This window comes from Solea solea, chromosome 2, assembly GCF_958295425.1.
Source record: "Solea solea chromosome 2, fSolSol10.1, whole genome shotgun sequence".
In the NCBI taxonomy this organism is placed as follows: Eukaryota; Metazoa; Chordata; class Actinopteri; order Pleuronectiformes; family Soleidae; genus Solea; species Solea solea.
In genome coordinates, this window is record NC_081135.1 from 19,642,563 (window position 1) to 19,664,621 (window position 22,059).

At 39.5% G+C, this 22,059-nt stretch overlaps 2 protein-coding genes across 2 annotated transcripts; both read right to left on the reverse strand.

The window, feature by feature from the left end:
- Nucleotides 1–669: 669 nt before the first annotated feature.
- gpr183a (G protein-coupled receptor 183a) lies at nt 670–4,775 on the reverse strand. The gene is made up of 2 exons (XM_058622308.1): nt 4,572–4,775; nt 670–2,954 (listed from the first exon to the last, which is right to left on the reverse strand). The coding sequence occupies exon 2, from the start codon at nt 2,929–2,931 to the stop codon at nt 1,801–1,803; it is 1,131 nt and encodes a 376-aa protein (XP_058478291.1). The 5' UTR covers nt 2,932–2,954; nt 4,572–4,775; the 3' UTR covers nt 670–1,800.
- Nucleotides 4,776–9,216: 4,441 nt separating this feature from the next.
- si:ch211-184m13.4 (uncharacterized protein LOC798560 homolog) lies at nt 9,217–12,296 on the reverse strand. The gene is made up of 4 exons (XM_058622713.1): nt 12,255–12,296; nt 11,766–12,151; nt 10,401–10,915; nt 9,217–10,321 (listed from the first exon to the last, which is right to left on the reverse strand). Exons 2-4 carry the CDS (start codon nt 12,094–12,096, stop codon nt 10,157–10,159), a joined length of 1,011 nt encoding a protein of 336 aa, XP_058478696.1. The 5' UTR covers nt 12,097–12,151; nt 12,255–12,296; the 3' UTR covers nt 9,217–10,156.
- Nucleotides 12,297–22,059: the final 9,763 nt, after the last annotated feature.

Here is a 22,059-nt window from a genome sequence, read left to right on the forward strand (position 1 = left end):
ATGGAGAATTCTGCCGTGCCCAGTTTATATCAGTGACACACTGAGCTGTGCGTGTTAAGTGGCATTGGGGCATTTTGGGTGGTACATGAATAGTATTTTTTTTTTTTTACATAACCATACCAACGTTTGAATTCATCAACCTAGCAAAATATCCAATATGCAGCCTCATATAGTTGTGTCCTTTGTGCATCATATATTTGATATGTACCATTTCTATCTGGGGTTTCTTAGACTTAAATTAAAGGTTTGTAGGTGTGTAGGTTTTTTGTGACCTCCTCATCAAGTTACATATTGCAACTAAATGAGTGGCCTGTTACTCGTCCTCCGCATGCAAGAAGAAGAGAAAGGTGAGGTAGACCTCAGGTTACTTGAAAAGGCCACAGAAGACTTGTATTTGGTTTGTGGTGGTGCAACAGATTCAAGGATCAGGACCCACTGATCGTATAGATATGATTCACACATATACTTTGATTTACTTTGACCTTGGGTGAATGTACATACTTAAAATAAAAAGTTATTTTGGTCTTACATTACAGAAATAAATCAATGGATCAACTTAATCTATTGTGTTCTGCTGTAATGAGAATATGACAGTCACATCCACACATTGTAGAATTTTATTTAAATTCAAATATTGTTTTTTTTTTTTTTTTAAAAAAACGTCCAAACTTTAGAACAAAGATGGCAAAAAAAAACCAACAACATTATGAACTATTTACAAAATATATAAACAGCTGAACTTACAGTGGCTAATTCAATTTCTAATTTATATTATCCTTATCTTTCCCTGAAAATGTAATATGAATTGTATAAATTGTTTGTGATGGGAGTTCAGAGGGAAGGTCACAGAAAACAGAAAACTGCATTGCTTCATTCTTTTTACTGCAGTCTTTCTTTCAACATTGTGCATTTCCTAACATGTTATGTATCATCATGTCTTTTGTTTGTTTTTCTTTGGACGATTATCACATGTTTGGTCATGATGTACACACACATACATACACAACAGGGCATTAAAACCAAACTTATAAATCTAACAAGACACAGAAAGTGTAAATTTGTACAAATAGAACATATGAACAACATCATCGCTTTCAGCGCTGTGAACAAATGAAATGATAACTGATTTTAACACTGCACTGTTGTAACATTAACTGACCTAAAATGGAAGGTTGAATGCCCTTATTATCATAAAACAACAAAAACAGCTCCATCCACCAGCAATTACATAATATAGTTAAGCAGCCGAGACAGTAAGACAGAGATAACAATCAAATCTCAAACAGTATGTTACGCACTGTAAACAACGTGGTTCCTAAAACATAACATTGTGGGAGGAGGTCAGGCAGTTGTGAGGTCTGATTGCAAATATTCAGTTCACTTTTTTTTTCTTTTTTTTTACATAAATATGTTGCTTTTTGGGCCTTTTACAAATGGGTCAACATGGCAGTGCACTCAGTCCTAGCAGCGTTCATTTTGGTCATGCATGAACTTGTAGGTGTTCACCGTTGTCTATTTCAGCTCTTTATCAGGTCATTGTCCACGTTCACAGAGCGCCTCTTTGTGCTCTGCTTCATCAGGTTACAGCCAGGAAACGAGCGTGCCTTATTTTTTTCAAGAAAGCAGCAAAAAGTGGTTCTGTATTTTCCATATTAAAGTTGTGTTGATGTATTTCCTTAATGTAAACTAATGTGGTCTAATACGGTTGGTGCAGATGCAAGGTGGCTGCATGGGAGTCCACAATGAATGAATCCACTTCATTTCAGATTGTGTCCAGATTACATTTGATTACAAGCTTTCTCACATCCTTTGTAACTCATGGTGCCGTTCTGTGAGTCTCTCACTGGTTGCGACTGGAGTAGAGCCGTTGAGGTGGATCTTGTTGGACTCAAGAAAATCCTTTGAGGAGCCTTCAGGTGATGTTCTCACTGCACTGGAGAAGGACACACTGACCTGCAGCTTCAGAAGCTTCTTCAGTTTCCTCTTGTAGCCCTTACAGGCAAAGAAGTAAATGAATGGATCCAGGCAGGTGTTGAGGTTCATCAGACAGACTGTGATATGCAGCGACACCTGAAACGCTGTGAGGTCAGCGCAGCTCGGGCTTGACGCCAGCTTGCGAATCATGTACTGCAGGATGTTGATGTGATAGGGGCTGAAACAGACAACAAACACCAGGGACACACAGCAGATCACACCGATGACCTTGCGGCTGCGTCCAGACTTTTCTGTCAGATGGTTGGTCTTTGCTGTTAAGTAAAGCTTAGAGCACAGGACAGAGTAGCACACCAGGATGGTGATCACAGGCGTGACATAACCCACGAAGACAGCGCCAATCAGTGTGGTGGCGATGTGGTCAATCTTCTCAAAGGTTGGGTATTCCATACAGGTGACAAAGCCGTCGTCTTCCACCTGGGTCAACTGCATGCCGAGGAGGGGGACGGTCTGTGCCAGGACCAGCAGCCAAACGCCAACACAAATGTAACGCACGTTGCTGACTTTCCTGAGGCGGGCAAAGCGCAGAGGCAGGACCACGGCGATGAAGCGGTCTATACTGAGGCAGGTCATGAAATTGACGCCTGCATACGTGTTGATATAGAAGAAAAAGCCCGAGATTTTACACAGCGCCTCAGGCAGAGGCCAGTGGAAACCCAGAGCATAGTAGACAATCCTCAGAGGCAGAGACAAGGCGAACAGGATGTCAGAGACCACCAGGTTGAGGGAATATAAGGTGGTGGAGTTCATTTTCTTCAGATTGGGACGGATGACGTGGAGGGCCAGACAGTTCCCCAGCAGCCCCACAACAAACACAGTGCAATAAAAAATAGGCATGAGGACTCTGGCATAGTCCCGGTGGGCGTACAGGGTGTTGCACTTCGAGCCATTGTTGGTGGGTAAGTAGGTGAAGGTCATAGGAACAGCGGTGGAATCCATCTTGATATTTCAGGAACCAGTTACTGCAAGGAGGAAAACAAAATGTTTCAATCATTTGTGTGCATCAAGTTCAAGGAAGCTAAATAATGAGTGTTTTCTATCATATCACGTCTTTGGTGAAATGAAACTCCTGTCGACTTCAACGCTGGCACAATAGCCCACATGGGTTTAAGACCATGCTTTCAAACAGGAAGTCACAGTACTTTGCATTATTCCTCTCCAGACAACTTGAAACTTTAAGCAGATGTTTATTCCTGCACTTATTATTGTAGTGAGGTTTATTACACAAAGGAAGATATTGATACAATAACAACTATTATAGGTTCTTTTAAATATAACGAACCATAAAATAATTAAAACAAACAAATCAATAAAAAAAGAAGAGTTTTGTAATAATGTCAGTGTCACACGTTGTCCTCCTACATTAATTTGTGTTAGTGATAGTTGGTCCAAAAGGACTTGAATTAATCACATCATTACATTTGAATAAATAAATACATGATTGTAATTATTTATTAGTGTGGCTGTTATGTCCCTTCAGTCAATCAGGTAAAGTTATTTAGTGGTGTGTACTGCCACCTTGTGGACACTTGTGATCAAAGCGTGGTGGGATCAAGATTCGAGGCATTTTATTTAGACATTTAGTTTAGGGTCCTTGATATTTGTAAGAATAAGAAAATATAGTAGATATAAAAGTTGTCATATGTGCTGGGGTTTGGCTGAAGCTGTGAAGCAACTTGACCTTTTCCACTTATTATTGAGCATATTGATCAATAATGTTTGATCTTGCAGAGATTTTTTTTGAAACCATTTTTGCGTTGAGTACACATGAGTGTGACACCACAAAGAAAGAGCCGGTTTGTTAGGGGAAATACTGGCTCAACGATTTAGCACATCCATTCACTGTTTACCACCACGTGTTACTCACAGGACATAGATGTCTGTTTAACGATGTTTTTTTACCTAAAGTGAGTTGGAGGAAGTCTGTGAACAATGATGCTCAATGCAGCTGCAACATTCACACTCCGACTTGTGTCAGAAAAAAGAGTTGGTGTTGAGAGATGGCCCTGCAAATGAGGAAGTGTGCTTCCCCAGGGTCCTGTGCTTCAAAATGTTTGGCAGATGGAAAGTTGCATTGTTTGAGCCAAAATTATAACCAGCTCCTGCTCCGGCTGTCTCCTTGTGTAGTGGAGAAACACATTTCCTGGTATGTTTGGGGCAAACATACTGCAAAACATCAGGCTCTTTCTTTTTTTTTAATGTAAAACATTGTCGTGTACATCATTTTCCATAGATTTACATGATTAAAACATTGATTTTATAGGGTCAGCTAATGTTAATAGATATTGGTGGTATATACAAGATCCAAAGTCAATATATGCTTCCATGATGCTTTAAATGTCTGATATAAACAAAAATGTATTCTGAAATATCCTCATAAAAACATGTTATTTCATATTTCATATTTCATTCCTATCTTTAAGCGAGTGGCTATTGCATCAGAGTGATTTTCTATATTCCAAAATGCATCGTTGTAGTTTTTGTTTGGATAAATTAAACTTCAGATATTAGTTTATCATAATTTTTTTTTTTTTTTTTTAAGGATGGACTTAAAAATAATATATTAAAAATGGACTTACCTTACAGATGGAGAAATGTTTTGCTTTTTTTCTCCCACAGATTTAATGAAACCAAATTCATCCAGAGTGAAATATCTAAACTTGTTGTGTAGTTTATTTCATCTCTAGGAGCTGAGTTAGCGGGACGACTGGCACACTGCACTGACTGAGCGCAGCATAACATACAGAAATCAAGATCCGAATCTGCTGCCAGTAACCATAGTGACAAAATATCCTGTTGTAGCTCTCCCTCTCTCTCTTTCTCATGCGCGTGCGTGCGCCCTCTTTACACATTTGTGTGTCAGTGTCTCTCTACCCCACTACCCCTTTGCTTAACTTTTCAGACTCAACACTAAATTCTGAAACACTGACTATTTGCAATCAAAAAAGTATCTAACGCAATGTGACTGAACTATGTGATGTTTCATTTGAACATGCTTTGAGGCAGATTTTGGGTGGCATTTGGGTTTTGACTAATTCCACCGCATACTACAGGAAAAGAAAATCTAGATTTTATTCAACGTGCTATGCCATGTGAGTACTTTCAGCAGGATGTGGCTTCAGCTGAGTGGCTGACAAACATGTTTGATTTCTCTGAAGAAAAAGCTATTTTACGAATGCCACAGTTGCTCATTTTCATCAACCCTCTCTGAGATCAATTCAAATTCATCATCTCTTTTTCAGTTTCTGAATTTCCCTTTTGACAAAGGCAAATGAGTGACAGCAAAAATGAAGAACTTCCCCTTTGCTCCAGCACCACCTTTGTTTGAGATGCTTTCGGCTCAGAATGACGTTCAGAAAATGAGACTTAGAGTTCTGAAGATTTTTACCCCGAACTGATTCAACCTGAGATTGTTTGCTAATAAATGTCATGTGTGTACCAGTGGTGTTTGCAGGTGTGATGCCATTTCTATGCCCAAAATCCCCAAATGGGTTTCAGTATCAAAAGGCCTGAGTACAAGCTATATGGTTTAAGGTGTAGTAGAAGCAATGATGAAAACAAAAATGTGCTTTGGAGTGAGAGATCAGAGACGTGTTTGTGATATGTGAGATTTGACATTACAAAGAAGTAGAAACAGTGAGCCTACCACAGTAAAGCAAAAGCAAGTTACGCTTTCATTAAAGTTTTCTTAAATTGAGTTTTATTAAGTATTATGTCCTAAAAAACGAGTTCAGCTGTTATGTAGCTCACAGGTGGCTATAGACACACTCATGCTTTCTACACTTAATGTGGTTTTCACACCTTTCAATCAAACACAACATGTAAAAAAAAAAATCAACATCTGTATGATGTAGGCACCACTGTGTTTCTTATCAATCCACTTTTTTAGTTGTGATCAAGAGGAAACAAGAGGAACGTTTATGTGTACGATTTGTAAGCTGAAATGCAGCCGAATACAAAATAAAATACACTATTTATTGACCACAACTTTCCTTTGTTCAAAACAAGCAGAGGAAACAGTGTAACTTCCTCGTGCTCTGGCCTTGTGGGTCTGAGTCACTGGGCTTCAGACGGCCACATCACACCAGTCGCTGACAGACAACACGAGTGGTGTTCTGCCATGGCTATTCATAGAAGACAATGGGGAAAAACACGCATAATGTCTTTGTACTCTGTGACTTCAGATATTAGGGTCTCATTAGAACAGACATTAACGCATGAAATATTAATTATTCTTTCATTTTCTTTCTTATCAGTGTGGGTTGGTCTGTGAGACTGTGGCATTTCACGGAAATTATATCTATCAGTGTATGAGCTTCCTGTGGAATAAAAAGTTCTGAGAGAAAAACAAAATCATTTACCTCCGTCTGTTGAAACATGTGAGAACAGACCGAGGGAATTGTCATAATGCGTTTAAGGTGATGTTTTTAAAAGTGATTTGTGTGAAATATGTATTAAATTAAGAAATTCAATTATAAAATGACCATGATGTGTCACCAAAGATTGAGGATAAATGTTAAATTGGTGCACTGTTGCAGCCACTATATTCACAAAACAGATTTCCATTTGCTGCATACTGTATTTGTGTATTTATAGCATATTTACAACACATCAGATGCCATCGGGGCAAACAGGGTGCAGCTAGCTCCTAAGCTTCAGGAATACAGAATGATACTGAACCTGAAAAACCCTGGTACACCTTTCAAAAATGTCTTCACCATGAGGAGAAGGAAAAAAAAAACGAGGGTCTACAATGGAGACGTGTTATAATACAGGGAGATTAAAGTGGAGAGGTTGCTGTCTCTCTCAGACAGGGAAGCAACATTGGCAACTTTAGCCAAGGTTAACTTAAAAAGCCTCAGAACCACTTAAAAAAAAACATCTCAACCAGTGGAGAAGAAAAGTGAGGGCCTGCAGTGGAGATGCCTTCAAATACAGATGGCTGAAAGTGGAGAGGAAGCTGGCGACAGACCACGACAGACATGCTGGTGTAGAAACTATTCTCCTGGACACAAAAGCGACACTGGGAGAACCAGACGAGATTAGCCAATGCTCTCCCTCCCCTCTACACTTTGTTTGTCTTGTTTTCTTAAAAATAAAACAGATGATGAGACAGTCATGTATGTGGACCTTATACATATAAAATAAGTCAGTACTATAGTAGTCAGTAAGTCAGGTGCTTTTTATTTGGACTTTTTGTTGCAGTGTTGTTCTTTTTGTTTTGTTTTTAACCATGGGGTTTTTTGTTCTTTTTTTCTGGCTTTCTGTTTTACTTGTGCCACACAAGGTTCCAGATTTACTTTGGAGTTCATCAGTGTGTGGGTCTTGGTTACTTTTAATTTCTGTCCTGTTATCCCTCCTCTGATTATCTGCCCCAGCCTAATGTGATTCACCTGTTTTCTATTAGCCCTGCCTCCCTGGCATATTTAATCCCTGTGCTCCCCAGTGTCTTTGTTGGTGTATTCTGTTTAGTTCAGCCTGTTATTTCCTTATTTTTCTGTGTGATCTGGCCCCTGTTCCTGTTCCCTGTGCTTCGGCTTCATGTCTGAAGGTATTGTTCTGTTTATGTTTTACATAATCTGTCTCGAAATGTTGCAACTGCAGTCTAAGCTGTCTAAGATCATGCAACTGCGATGACCTTTTGCTTGGGGTTAGTAAAACTATAGTTCCACGTAGAGCAGAGGATATGTTGTAATGATGAAGTTGTGGCTCTTACTTCATGTAACAACGTTGTGTGATGTTGTAAGACAAGATTAGAAAATGTTTGTGTTTTAAAAAAAATAAATAAAAAAAATAAGTATATGACAGCAATTTTGAGCAGGAGAAGTTAACCAGGCACATGTTCCACAGGGGTGGAGTGGCTCAGTGGTTAAGACTGGTACCCTGTGTGCCAAAGACATCATGGTCGCAATGGTTGCAAGTTCGACTCCACCCCTGGCTGATTGTACTCAATTCCATTGTAAGTCGCTTTGGATAAAAGTGTCTGCTAAATGACATGTAATGTAATATAATTCCTGGAGGAATAGTTCTCTCTACTGGCAAGAGTAGAGTACTGCAGCTGTAGAGGTTCACATACAGTGTAACTCACAGTGGGGGGGGGGAGGAAAACGGCTTCATTCAACTCCTGTTTACATTATCCAAAGATCTGTATTGTTCTTACTCCATTGAGTCACAGGATGGCAGCAATGTCTTAATTGTTCTGTCAGAGGCAAATTGTGTTCTAAACAAATTTAACAATGGAAGCCAACAACATGCAACTGTATCAGATATTTGATCAAATTTCATACAATTTCAGATCAAATGAAATGTTACAAATCCAATATCATATGTATATATTATGTATATATATGTATGTATGTATGTATATGTGTGTGTGTATATATATATATATATATATATATATATATATATACATACATACATACATACATACATACATACATACATACATACATACATACATAATCCTAATCTAGATTCTCACCAGTGACCCTGAGACATGATTTGGTATGGTAATTCTTTCATCTCGTGCTTTTAACACCATTGTCTTCTCTTTAATGGGTCCAGCACCAATTCCTGGATTAAAGATGTTGTTTATTTATTTATTTATTTATTCAAGATGTTTATGTTGGCAATGAAATTGTATGTATTATATTGCTTTATATAATACTGGTTTAATAGTTTAAGTGTTGTGCTGTAGTTGAGTTCCTTGTCCCATTGAACCAGCTGTTGAGGCTAGGTTTTTATGTTGTGTGTGTATATATATATATATATATACGTACATGTGTGGTTTGAGCTGTGCATGTTGTGACATTTATTTTGTTTGTCCTCTAAAACTTTGTTTTTGTATGTTGTTCCAACTCTTTGGTTTAGTTTCTGTCATTGTTTTTTTTTTCCATTTAGTTGTATATCACTGTCAAATGTTAAAAACCTTATTCTATCTTGACCATCAATTTATTGGACAACTTTAGATCCATATCCACCTTATTTCGAGTTTATACTAGAGTATATGAAGGTGGGTAATTTCATGCTTACACAGCCGAGTCCGTACACTTGGCTTGACTGGATCCAAGCATGTTGTTCTTCCAATGGCATCGAAAATATGATGACAGAGACTCGTAAAGTAAAATAATTCATGTTTATTTGATTTAATAGTCTTGGCAAGTAAGTATTTATTTGCGTTGCTTTCTACTTTGCAAACTCAAAGGGAGGCTTCTTGACAAAGTCAGGAAATTAAATCTTTAAATATGGGACTTTGCACTATAAATAGACCATCTGCACCTGCTCAAATGTGGCGCAAGCACACACACACGCACACACACACACACACACACACACACCACCTTCAACCACAATATGTGGGACCCAGGAGGAATGAGACCTGTGTGAGGGGGAGCAGGAAAGGGGGTTGAGGAAGTGGTGTTTTATCTCTACACACCCACACACAGTCAGATGTGGGTATGGAAGGTAGCTGCTTGACATGCTCTCATTTTGGCAAAGTTTGTTTTTTTTGCAAAGTGTACAAACAAAGATACACTAAAACACACAACTAACAAACAAGAGGCTATAGACTTCTGTGGTAACAGTTTAAATGTCAACTAATCAGCATATTACATACGCACTTGGCTTGACTCATCGGTGCAACGATATTTGATCAACATGCATTTTTACAGAAGTGAAAGCTGCTGTTCCACTGCAACATTTACCCATTACGCAATAGGATAAAAAACTTTAAAAAAGATTATTCATCTACTCTGTGCTATATTCTTTCCTTTTTTTTACCCTGCTTACATACACATGAGGCTAGTAGTACACAAACACAACATCTTCATTGTTACTACATGGTCTTTACAGTCAATAATAAAAGTTAAAATGTAAAAATAGCAATATAATAAATGTGGCACACTACAGTATGTACAGGGATGCCATACACTTAAGCAGGTTATATAGATTTTGGGAGGGCCTAAGGGCATTTAAATTTTTGACTTTTCTGCATTCTACCATGCATTTTGTACACATAAACATGCTCAATTATCACAAAATCTAGTCATTTCATGACGACATAAAGTCAACAGTACAAAAATGGGCCTGTGTGAGCCGAAAACGAGTGAACTAGGCTTTCTCTGTGACAGTGGTTGTTGGCATATCTCAGCTGTGGTTTCGATCAGGTGTTGCTGCTGCTGTTCTCTGTCGTCATTTTGGAGGAAGCACCAGAGGTATGTAGATAGTCCTTAAAGAGGCTCAGCACCCGCTTCTTGTAGGTCTTAATGGCAAAGAAGTAGATGACAGGATCCAAGCAGCAGTTGAAGTTCATTAGTGAAACTGTAATCTGCACAGGAGAAGATGGATATGAATTAGAAAATTGGACAACTGTGCGATATCAATTTAAAGAAAAACACAGTTCTTACTTGTAAAGACATCTTAAAGGCCCTCAGATCCGCACAAGTGGGCTTATGGTGTATCTTCCTGGTCATAAACTGCATGACATTGAGGTGGTAAGGGCTGAAGCATGTGATGAAGGTGAGAAGAATGAGGAGAATGATGGTGTTGGCCCTGTGATTCCTCCTCGATCGACTAGTTACAGCGTTCTGCTTGGCTGCAGCTCGCAGCTTCAGGTTGATCTTGGCATAGCAACCCACGATGATGACAAGTGGGCAGCAGAAGGAGAAGGCACAGGCCAGAAGCAGGAGGTACGGGGTGAAATGGGAGCCATCGAAGTTGAAGTACTCCATGCAGGTCAGTCTTTTCTGGTCCTCATGGAGCATGCTGCGGAACAGCAGGGGAGCTATTTGTAGAGAGACCAGAGCCCAGACCAGGCAGCAGACCCTGCGTACCACCCTCACACTCCGTAAAGACTGCAGCTGGTGGGGATGCACCATGGCCAGATACCTGTCCAAGCTGATACAGGTCATGAAACCAATACCTAGTGGAAATATAATGGTTATGCAAGAATGTATGATTAACACATTAAAAAAAGGCTGAGAGAACAAATACATTTCGTAGAAAACAACCAAAGATAGGGATTATAAAAGACTATAATCTCAGCTAACAAGCAGCAACATTTTGGTCATCATTTAATGCCTATTTTATATTATGAATCATGAATTATTGTCAATTTTTAATTCATATATTCTCTTAAAATAGAATATATTATTATATTGTCCTATAGGTTACATCAGATATGTCCAAAGTCTGGCCCGCGGGCCAATCACAGCCCTTGGTGAGATTTTGTACGGACCACAGGTTCAGTTTTATACAATGTATTATTTATGGCTAGGGAGGGACTTGGAGCAAAAAAATCATAGTCGCAAAGCTTTAGCCACACATTATCCCATTAGCTCAGCTTGAAGTGACTTCAGCTTTAAAAACCTGAGTGTGGGGTTCATAACCCACCTGTGACAGATAGATGAATGTGTACTCATCTCTTATTATGTGATTTGACTCCAGATGTGAAAGTGTTTTCATGTTTTCACTCATGCATGCCGTAGATTTGGTTACGCTTCCATTTAAAAATGATAATTGTGAGAATGAAAATGACATTTTCATAAAACAGTGCATTTGTATGATTTTTTTGAAGTGACCATTGGCCCTTGAAAATCTTCACATTATCAAATCTGGCTCTTGTTAAAAAAAAAGTTTGGACACCCATGGATTACATAATGTGGATGCCTTTCTCACACATAGTTTGGAAAGCAAAAGAAAAGATTCAGTAAACCACATTCAAAGATTTGCAGATGCAGATAAAGACACACTTGGACCTACATGTATATTACCTGCATAGGTGTTTGCGAAGAACAGAAGTGTGCTCAGTCTGCAAAGAAAGTCCCCAAAGGGCCAGTCGAAGTGGCGGATGTAGTACGTAATTCTGCCCGGCAAAGTCAGTGTGAACAGGGTGTCAGAGAGTGCAAGGTTGACCAGATAGATGGAGGTGGAGTTGAACTTGTGCTTTCTCTGGCAGATCACATAGAGAACCAAACTGTTGCCGCACGCACTGATCGCAAAAACCACAGAGTAGAAAATGGGGAAAAGAACCACTGCAGCTTTTTGGTACACAAACACATCACAGCCGCTCTGGTTTGGAGAGTTTAAAGCCGAGGAGATCATGATGGTGATGTTGTCAACAGCCAAGCAAACCTGTCAGTTTGAGAAAAGGATCCCACTGAAATTCATAAATCATAACAGACAGGAGAGTAAAGCATGTGCAAAAGAGCCCACTGACTTCTTTAAAGAAATAAAGATTGTCACAATATAAAAATACTTACAATTACAGCTATGAAAGCTCAGTGAATGCAGCTGAATCTTCTGGTTGTGTTTGTCAACTGAGCTGCAACACAGTAAATCCCTCACAAAAGGTTGTATGCAGTGCTCAAATCCCACCTCTCCCTTTTGACATCATAGGTTTTGTTCTGCTGTAACTGTTGAACTTATCTGATGCACTGTTTTAGAGCTTTGTACATTCACACAAATCTTTCATTTAACTTTAGGGGATTAGTGGACACTTGTCATTTGTTTCCCTTCTATTACTTTTATATTTGATTATACTGTATATCTTGTTCCATTCCCCATTGTATTGCCTTTTCATGAGCTTTCATGAGAAAAAAGCCCAACTTTCTTTGCGAAAAGCAACAGTTGCGGTGGTGCTTTTACAAAAAAGTTGGAATGGATTAGATAATTTCAAAATATTAGTGGTTGTTTTAATATGCAACAATTAAAAAAAACATATTTATGATGCAAAATTAATCTATTCATTTAAAAATAAAAACATAATGACTCGTTATAACTTGATATTGTTTGGAGGGCCACATGAAATCGATTGGAGGGCCACATGTGGCCCCCGGGCCGCCACTTTGAGACCCCTGGGTGAGAATAAGATTAAGATTGTTATTAAACTGTAGGTAAGGAGAAGGAGAGATAGATAGATGAATAAACTAGTACAAATTGTGTTTCCTTTCCATTTAACTATTTAAAGTTAAGTTGCTGCATTGGAACATACATTTGATTTGAATGAATAAGTGCACCATTTGATCTAAATTATGATTTGGAACATAAATGCAATTCATTTGTGAATGAAGGTCATCGTATCTAGATAAGATCTAGATATTTAGCACTGACCATGTCACTCCAATGATTTATTGACTGCTTGTGTGTTCTCTATTATAATTTGTATTTTGACTCTTATTTCTAATTTACCAGAATTTAGTTTAGTTAGAATAAGAGGTGAAATGTCTTCAAGAAAACTCCAAGCAAACCCAAGGATAAATGCAATTGTCTTTTGACAACAGCACATAATGTTATATTAAAACTGGCCACAGTTTGCAACTGACAGCTGCTTTAACTGTTGCAGCGAATTAGTTAGTATTTGCATATTTGGGTTTTAAAGATTCTGAACTGTCAGTAATGTGATTTAAAATGTTTTTAAGTTATTTTACAAGGCAGCGGTTTGTGGTATAGTCAAAAAGACACTTGTCAGCCTCTACATTAATCACCGTTAAAGTTGTGGCTAATCGTACTGTGTGCAGTTTGCAGTGGGTGCAGCCTGAATGAGAGAAAGACGGTGAGGTTTCATATCATGCTCCTGCCTGAGGTTTCTTATGTTTGCACTCTGAGGCGAAGGCAGGCAGGCCTGAGGTGGAATTGATGGAAGATATAGGAGGAAGTTGAAGTATTTGCTGGCGCTGGCACAACACTATGATGTGTGAATGAATCACTAACAGTTTTAAGAATGTCACAGCGACACACGTTATATCTCAACCATCAAAAACAAAGAAAGGATCAACTATGCGAACAATCTCAACTGAAAAAAAAGAAAAGAATGGTGTTGGATTCTGAGAAACGTCACGGTGGTTAAAATGTGGCAATATGAGACTATTTCAAGTAAAGGGAAGTGCAGCAGCTTCACCTTTTGCGAACAAAACAGACTTTATTTGGTTAAGGTACCGCATAAGTACTAACTGTATACCTATCATTATAAGGACAGAGGAACAAGGGCTAACATATGTCATAAAAAAAGGAACAACATGAGTAGCACATTCAGTTTGTGCAACAAAGTAGACATAAAAACATAGATGATAATCACTAAAACTCTGACAACTGTAACAGCTGCAGAAATCTTCTCTATAAGTTCATGTAAACACACTCCTGGAAAACCATTAGCTTCAAACCGTTTGTCTTGGTTTGTTGGTATCCATTTTGTTGGTGTCCATTATGGACAAAAAAAAAGCAAATAAACAAACAAAAAACCACTCAAGAGTTCTCATTTACATAACCTGTCCGAGATGTCATGTGACATATTCCTATAGTGTAAGACCAGTACAGTTTGTTTTGCAGACTGACTGCAGAGTATCTCATCTCGATTTCCCACCAAAGACGTCCAGGTTGGTGTAATTGAAATGGATGGCTGCTGGATCGGCAAAAGGTCAGTAATTGTCACCAGTCAAATGTGGTTATAATACACCCCGCTTGGGTCACAATAAGGCCTTCATGTAGACGGTGTCGCCTGCAGGTTGGGAGCCTGCTGCACTTTAGGCCTACATTTCATGCTCCATTAATTTTGTGCACAGAGTTAAACATCTCATACCATCTGAACAGTGTGCCTGGAAAGGAAAGGACAGTTGTTTGTCGAGCACTCGCTAGGTGTCCTGGGGGTGTTTCAGAGTTAAATACTACAGGCACACAGGAGGACATGGGAAGAAGGAGACGATCACTTCTGCTCATGCACACCCTGTGAGGGGAAATAATGGAACATAATTTGCATGGGATGTCCTTCCCCAGAAAATGGGCTCTGTCAACGATGTCCATCAAACGGTCCGAGAGAGTGTTTTTGTGTACGTGTACGTGTGGACAAGCATTTATCCCACCAAACTGTTCTAGGACTGGGCAGCAACATTAACAACTGACACTTTTTGTGTGTTCTTGACAAGTGACAACCAGTCATGACATCACCATTTGGAATTTGAACACTCAAGTTCACAGTCACAGTAACATATTGGATAATACCAGCTGTCTAATCATATGTGATATACTTTAGTGTCTCATTTCCTCTAAATGAGAGCCCAATTTACTCAGGGTAATGCTTACTGACGTTATAAATCAAATGGGACATACGCTCACATAGAATTCCAAGCAAACCAAATTCCTTTTGCAACCAGGGGAGTTGTCTCTTGCTGGTTGTTCAATATATTCTTATTTCCTTGTTGGCCACAGGAGGAAACTGGAAAATTACAGTATGTCCATTCTTTATATAGGTCTATTCCACTTCTTTATGTTTTCAGTCATCATCCAACCTTTTGCAGTCGTCTCACTCTAGTAGCACAATATTGCCATTGCCTGCATCTGTCTTGACATAAAAAAAAAACCCACTTCCTGTGTGGGAATGTCACCAATCCGGGTGACATGAGCTCTGCTACACTGAGAAATACAGAGAGAGTCATGTGGAGTTGATAGGCACTGTGTGAACTCATTTGACATGGGTTTGAATGTAGTGGACTTTTGTTTATATTTAAAAGTTACACGCTACAAGTTTGATCACATTTCATATTTCCATAATACAAAATCTCAACTTTTCAGAAACATTAACGAAGGAGAAGAGGAAAACTTATTAACATCAATCATACAAAGAAGACAAAAAGTAAGGCTAATGTAAGAATAACAGTATGCAATTTCAAAATGTCCAGTTACCAATGTCCACTATTCCACTATCACAGAGAGAACTGTAGTCCTTGTAGGATACAATGTCCACATTTTAAATTCTGTTGTGCTGGGAACACATCCTCAACTGCTGTTCACTCAGATTAGTGAAAATAGTGAATCGATTACAAATAAGTGATTTCATTCTTGAACATCACTGCGTTTTAAACAAGTTAAAACTAAATAATATGAACTTTATTTTCTTGTTTCTAGTTCCCACTGTCACTAACACGGTGGAAATTTGAAATGGCACATGGTTGTGTGCAGCAGTGTGTTTGTAGTTTTTCTGGGTTGATGGGTGTGTGACACGAAAGGTCTTAGGAAATTGAAAGTGACGACCCAGCATGGAACATGCATGGAAGTCACTTCTCAGAAATGTGACCTTTTTCTGGTCGTTGTGTCAGGGGTGGGCTAAAACGGAGGAGTGAGGTGTGTGTGTGTGTGTGGGGGGGGGGGGGGGGACTGATTCGAAGAGAATGATACAATCTTCACTGGTGCAACTCCAGCCTATAAAAGAACACCCCAGAAGGCATATCGTTTTAAAGGCACCCTCGTGGTGGAGGGGTTACCATGCGGTGAGTGGGTGAGTCAAACTGAGAATGACTTGTGGTGTCCACACAACATGTGTGGAAAAGCCAGCATGGTTTCACAAACAGTGCCTGACCAAATTTGAGATGTTTTTTTCTGCCAAAGTGAATTGTGTATGAACCCAAACCACCCCCCCACACACACACACACAAACAGAGTTTAAATAAAAACATGTCTGCTTTATCATGAGAACTTCACTTAGTTCACAAAAACTGATGGATGATGACATTTTCTTTGACAATTTCACATACAGCAATATTTCTATTTATATATGAGTGCATACGTAGTGTGTACTGCATAGACAGTACTCACTGTTCATGTGTGCAGGTTTCCAGAGTGAACTGCTTTAAAGCAAAGTACCACTAGAGGGCGGTCAATGATTACAAATCAGAATAGTCCAGCACAGAACAGTTATTAATTGGAGCAAAAAATTTTCCAGGCTTATATTTTTTTTCAATAAAATTTGACAATCACTGTAGCTGTTATATATATTTTCCGCTTTAAACTACTTTTATGAAGTCAATGTAGTAGTGTTATATTTGTTTGCATGAATGCATGCATCGGTGTGTGTGTGTGTGTGTGCATGTGTGTGTGTGTGTCCACCACTGGACATATACCGCAGGGGACTCCTGCATTGTCAGGGGGCCTCATGTGGCTCGTGTCTGTTCTTATCATCACCATTCACCCCCCCACATGCACCAGCCGCCGCCTGCCCCTGCTCACGGCCTGTTCCTTGCTCCACCATGATCGTGTGAAGGCTCTCCGTTCACACTTTGCTTCACGCTTGTCAGCTTTATTAGTGATAAACTACTTGTTGTTTTCCATCTATAGCACATTGAAACCCACTGCTCCGCAGAAACAAGTTCACTGCTCCACGCCAACGTCTGCGACGAGAGAGAGGAAGCGCAGAGGCTGGGTGAGTGTGAAGAACAGCCACCGTACACTGTCACAGGTGTCTGTGGAAAGCATCGTGAAGGGTGTCTTCACTCTCATTCGTTTCATAGTGCATGTGTGGTGCACTATGCACTATGTGCTCCTTCTCACAAGTTCATTGGGCCTGGTGTCTTTTTAAACTCTTCATGACTTCACACCCATTACCATCCTTCGCCTACATTTAAGAAACATCTCAACGGCACCCATAGATGGTAGGCCCTGAATGTTCTGTTACAGATTGAGTTCAGTGACTTAAATATCTGATCAGTATAGTTAAGTATCTCAGAAAGTTTGATGCTTGCAGTAAATAAAACATTAATGTTTCAGTATTAGTACAGCGTTATTTCCTTAAGCTTTTACTGTGTTTTATTTCTAGTGGTTAATACTGGTCAAAACGGAAAAGGTTTAATCTTTAATACAACAAAATGTGGACAAAAAGACCACTCAAAAATACCACTCTTGAAAAAAAAATAGATGTTCAGCGCTGTGCTATTTAAAGTGAGGTGAAGGCTAAGTTCACTGATTTACATTTGCCACACACGGGTACAGCAGCTGGGAATTTGTTTTCGTGAAAGAAAGTGCACAAATCACAAAAATTAACCCATGCATTTTGAGTTGCTGAAAATATAAGTTTGATAAAATCTAACATTTTCATAATCAAAAAGAAAAGAAAATGTATATTGTCAACTCAGACACACGGTTTACTTGGTAAAGTTTAAGACCACTTCATTATTAAAATGAAAACCCCTGTGCACTCCATAGGTGAATCTGAGGTCAGAAGTTTGAACAGCACCACCCGTGCTGTTAGGCATTTAGTGCGAGTTTAGGAACTTTAAAGCAGCATGAATATTTTGCTGTTACTCTACGCTCTGAAACCACTCCACAGGAGGTTTCACAAAACTGTCCTTTCACTGATGTGTGGTTTGGGGTGTGTGTGTTTTATTGCTGAAACAAAAAAATATAAAATAAGAAATGCATATCTGCATTCAAATAATCCTCTCTGTTTGTTCTACACCCTAACCTTTTTGTCCCACTGTAGTACATTTATATTAATACGACTTTTGCTGTCTGTTTTGAATAGGAAATATGTAGTGATTTTTGTTTTGTTTTGTTGTTAGTTAAGTGATTTGTTTTCCGATTTATTGAAGCCTGAAATACAAGCTAAAATTGCAGCAAACTGTACTTCATGGTCACATTGTGTGAAGCTCAAAACTCATGAATACAAGCTCAAACAAAAGATGTTCCGACCACTGCTGTTTGGTCAATGTTTCTCTTCACTGATGTTACAGCAATATATACAAAGCCTATTCACCTGTGGCCTCTGACTCTGACTGCATTTTTACATTGTTCCAAAGTCTGAGCCATGGCAGGTTCTCAGGTCATCCAAGGCAACGTGCATATTTTCAATGCCATCTCTGCTGTTGCATTATTGTTTTATTTACAGGGCATGGACTAATTATTCCAACAGCTCTCTTAATCTGGGAGCAGACTGACAGTTGCCATCATCGGAGTGATCAGTCTTTTGCTCAGACTCGGCTGAGGCTCTTTGATGTATATTAACAATAATTGGTGCCACCGCCACAATGATGTTTAGTAAACCTTTGTGCTATTTTCCAGGAGGGTGCCCACAAGGAATTTATGTGTAGCTGCACAATCTACACAGACGCCCTCGGAGTCAGGACAGATGGGAGGACTCGCAGTCCTCTGTGGATCAGAGACGCCACGACCTTATCATAATTATCACCTTAAAGGACATACAGTCCTCCTCAATGTCTTGTTGTCTCTTCTGATCAACAGACACGCTGATATCAACTTCTTACACTCAACTTTCATTACTGTTACTTCATCTATATATATATGTATATATGTATATATATGTGTATGTGTGTACATATATATATATATATATATACATATATATATATATGTATGAATTATATGAAGTGAGTCAATGTCATATATATATATATATATATACTGTATATATATATATGTATAGATACTGTGTGTGTATATATATATATATATAAAATACATGCAGTATATGTGTGTGTATCACAATTTATATTAAAATATTAACTGTCAAATATTTTATTCAATTATCTTAAAAAGCCAAACATTTTTGTTCATTATGGTTAACAGCGGTTTAAGAATATGTTACATGGACATATCACAAATGTCCCTCAGCCATTCAAACTTTTTCTTCTGCTTGTCAGCTTCAACAGTTTAATCGTTCAAAGTGGATGATGAGTCATGGCTCTAAACGTGTGTGTTAGTTGTCGTGTCTGCCTCATGTCTCTTGTGGTTTGAGAACAAGTTAGTTTGCTCGGTTCCCTGTATTCTGCCAACCACCACGCTTGATGCAGTGACAGTGGCGGTGTCTCGAGTTCCAGCATCTTGCAGTGACTCCAGCAGGTTCCGAGTCTGCCAGATTCTACAAGTGAATGAGAGGCAGATGTGTGGTGACAGCGCAGCGCTCATTAGGCCGAATCAGTGTCACACTGTGACAACTGGCCAACTTGAGGCTTCTCCCATCACTCAGTACTCACTCCATTCAGTTAAGACGAGCTCGGACTCTCCCAGACTTCATTTAAAGCCATTAACTGTTCTGGCTTGTTTCTTTCTTACCAAAACCAGGACCTTAGGTTATGTCAGGTGTCTGCTACACTGTCTTGAATCCCTTGAATACATGATCTCACGCCACAACATTCCTCGAAATCTTTAACCAACTACTTCCTTACACCGATCTTTGATCCCTGTGGTATCCCTGACCATGACCACTGGTCAACCCCTGCTCTTAAATCTCAGCTGTGTGGTCAGCTCTGGCCCCTCTGGGCCTCCATCCCTCGGCTGAAGTTGTGATATCTATTTCAGTCCACTAGAGACCAGACAGCCGCCACAGTGGCTCCAGAGAATTCCCTGTCCAGCGATTAGGGATGGTAGCACTCCGTTCATATGCTTTAGCATCTCCTGTGTCCAAACTGCTTAGCATCTGATGGGTCGCTCTAAGCCATTAAGGCCAGTTTGCAATTATAGATGTGTGGCTGCTGGACACAGAAACAGATGTGCTTTGATCTATTTACGGTACGATGGATGGGGCGGGGGTTTATAACAGCTTACTTCCATGCGTGGGTCAAATCACGCACCACTGACATCCCTTCTCACTCAGTTCGTTTGACATGCACTTGTGTTTTTCAGTCAGGAAAAAAAAAAAACTTTAGTGATGAATGGGCATTAGCAGTGGACGGCGATCGCAGCTGCTATGAGAGTGTGTGTATAGATGTGTCAGCACACATGCAAGATCAAGGATGTGTGAATGGTTTATGCCTTAAATATGTGTGCGACAGCCACCACCAATCATGTGTGGAGGTGAGAGCTTGTTGAATGGAAATTTGCACAATCCAGTTGCACCAAATAAAAGAGAACCAATTCGGGCCCCATCTGTTTAAGCACCAAAATCCACCAAGGGGCAAAATAGTTAGTGTAGCGGTGCATTTTTATCACCTTGTCTCCTTTCCCCCTCCCTCAGCTTGAAGTGCTTTGGGTGGTGAAAAATGGAAAACAAATGTTCTGTTGACAGCTTTCTTATGCCCTGGGTGTGTGTGTGTGTATTTATATCATAAAGTTGCCAACACATCCTGGATTTACAGGCTGACCATCGCTAGGGGGAAAAAGGGGGACAAGGGGTGGTTATCCCTTAGCTCGCTCTAGTAATTACAGGATCAGCAATGAATAGGTCTTGATAGGCCTGTGAGAAATTAGCATAGTTACAACTAAGTCTGCTGTAGTATGAAATTCATATTCCCTGCAGTAGAGCGAATTCACTTCTAAAGTGGAACCTGCTGATTGCCTGTTTTGGGGTCGGGTGTGACAACTGCTCACTTTGTACCTGGACCACATCAAAACAGAGTTAACGGCTGAGCACACTGTTGCTCCTGTTGCTGATTCAGGCTTGATCGCAATAGGACTCACCACTATTATTCAGTCCACTATCATTTTTCCTCCGTGTCACTTATCTTATTGTCATCACTTTGCTTCTATTAAGAATTCTCAGGTCACTCATATGGCATTTAGTGCTTGCCTCCAGTGTACTGCATGCTCATTTGTGACCACTTCACTCTGTAGGTAAACCATGATTTCATAATGTTTACACTGTCAGCAGGCAAGCCTGATGGGAAAATGGTAATGACTCCACCACAAATATGAATAATGAATTAACTCATAAAATTTCATGAATCCGATAGGATGCACAACATATGGAAATCATGTTCTTGCTGCTGAGATTCAGTGTTAAAATTAAGACAGCTTTTACTGCAGCGGTGCTGCATCCTATATGATATCGCCTGCAGCATGCTATGAGAACACTGCCTGCTGTACCATCACAGAGGTGCATTCCATAGAGCGCACAGAGGGAGTTCGGCACTGACATTGTGCTGTAACCGCGTCTGTCCTGAGGTGAACCATGTGTACACAGCTTTAGGTCCTCTATGATGTCGGTGTTTCTCTGTCCACCAGTGATGTGTTCCAAGGCCACCATCCCACTGTGTTTGCACCACGTCAGTGTGCTGAATGGAGTACTACGGCAGCATTCATTCATAAACTTACATCCGGCAAACAGCACATGTTGGATTCTGATTTTAAAGTATATTGTTTTTCCTTGTGTTAATCCTTATTAAACTTTCTTGCAGCTCATCTACGTCCAAAATGAACGGTTTTATTTATTGTGAAATATTCCTCACATTAATTAAACAACAAAAGCTAAGTTGTTCAACAAAATAACAGACGGCCAAGATGTTAATATTCTGAGGTCTGGCTGGACCTGCTCATTAATTCAGTTAAATGAAGTGAGAGAGGGGAATC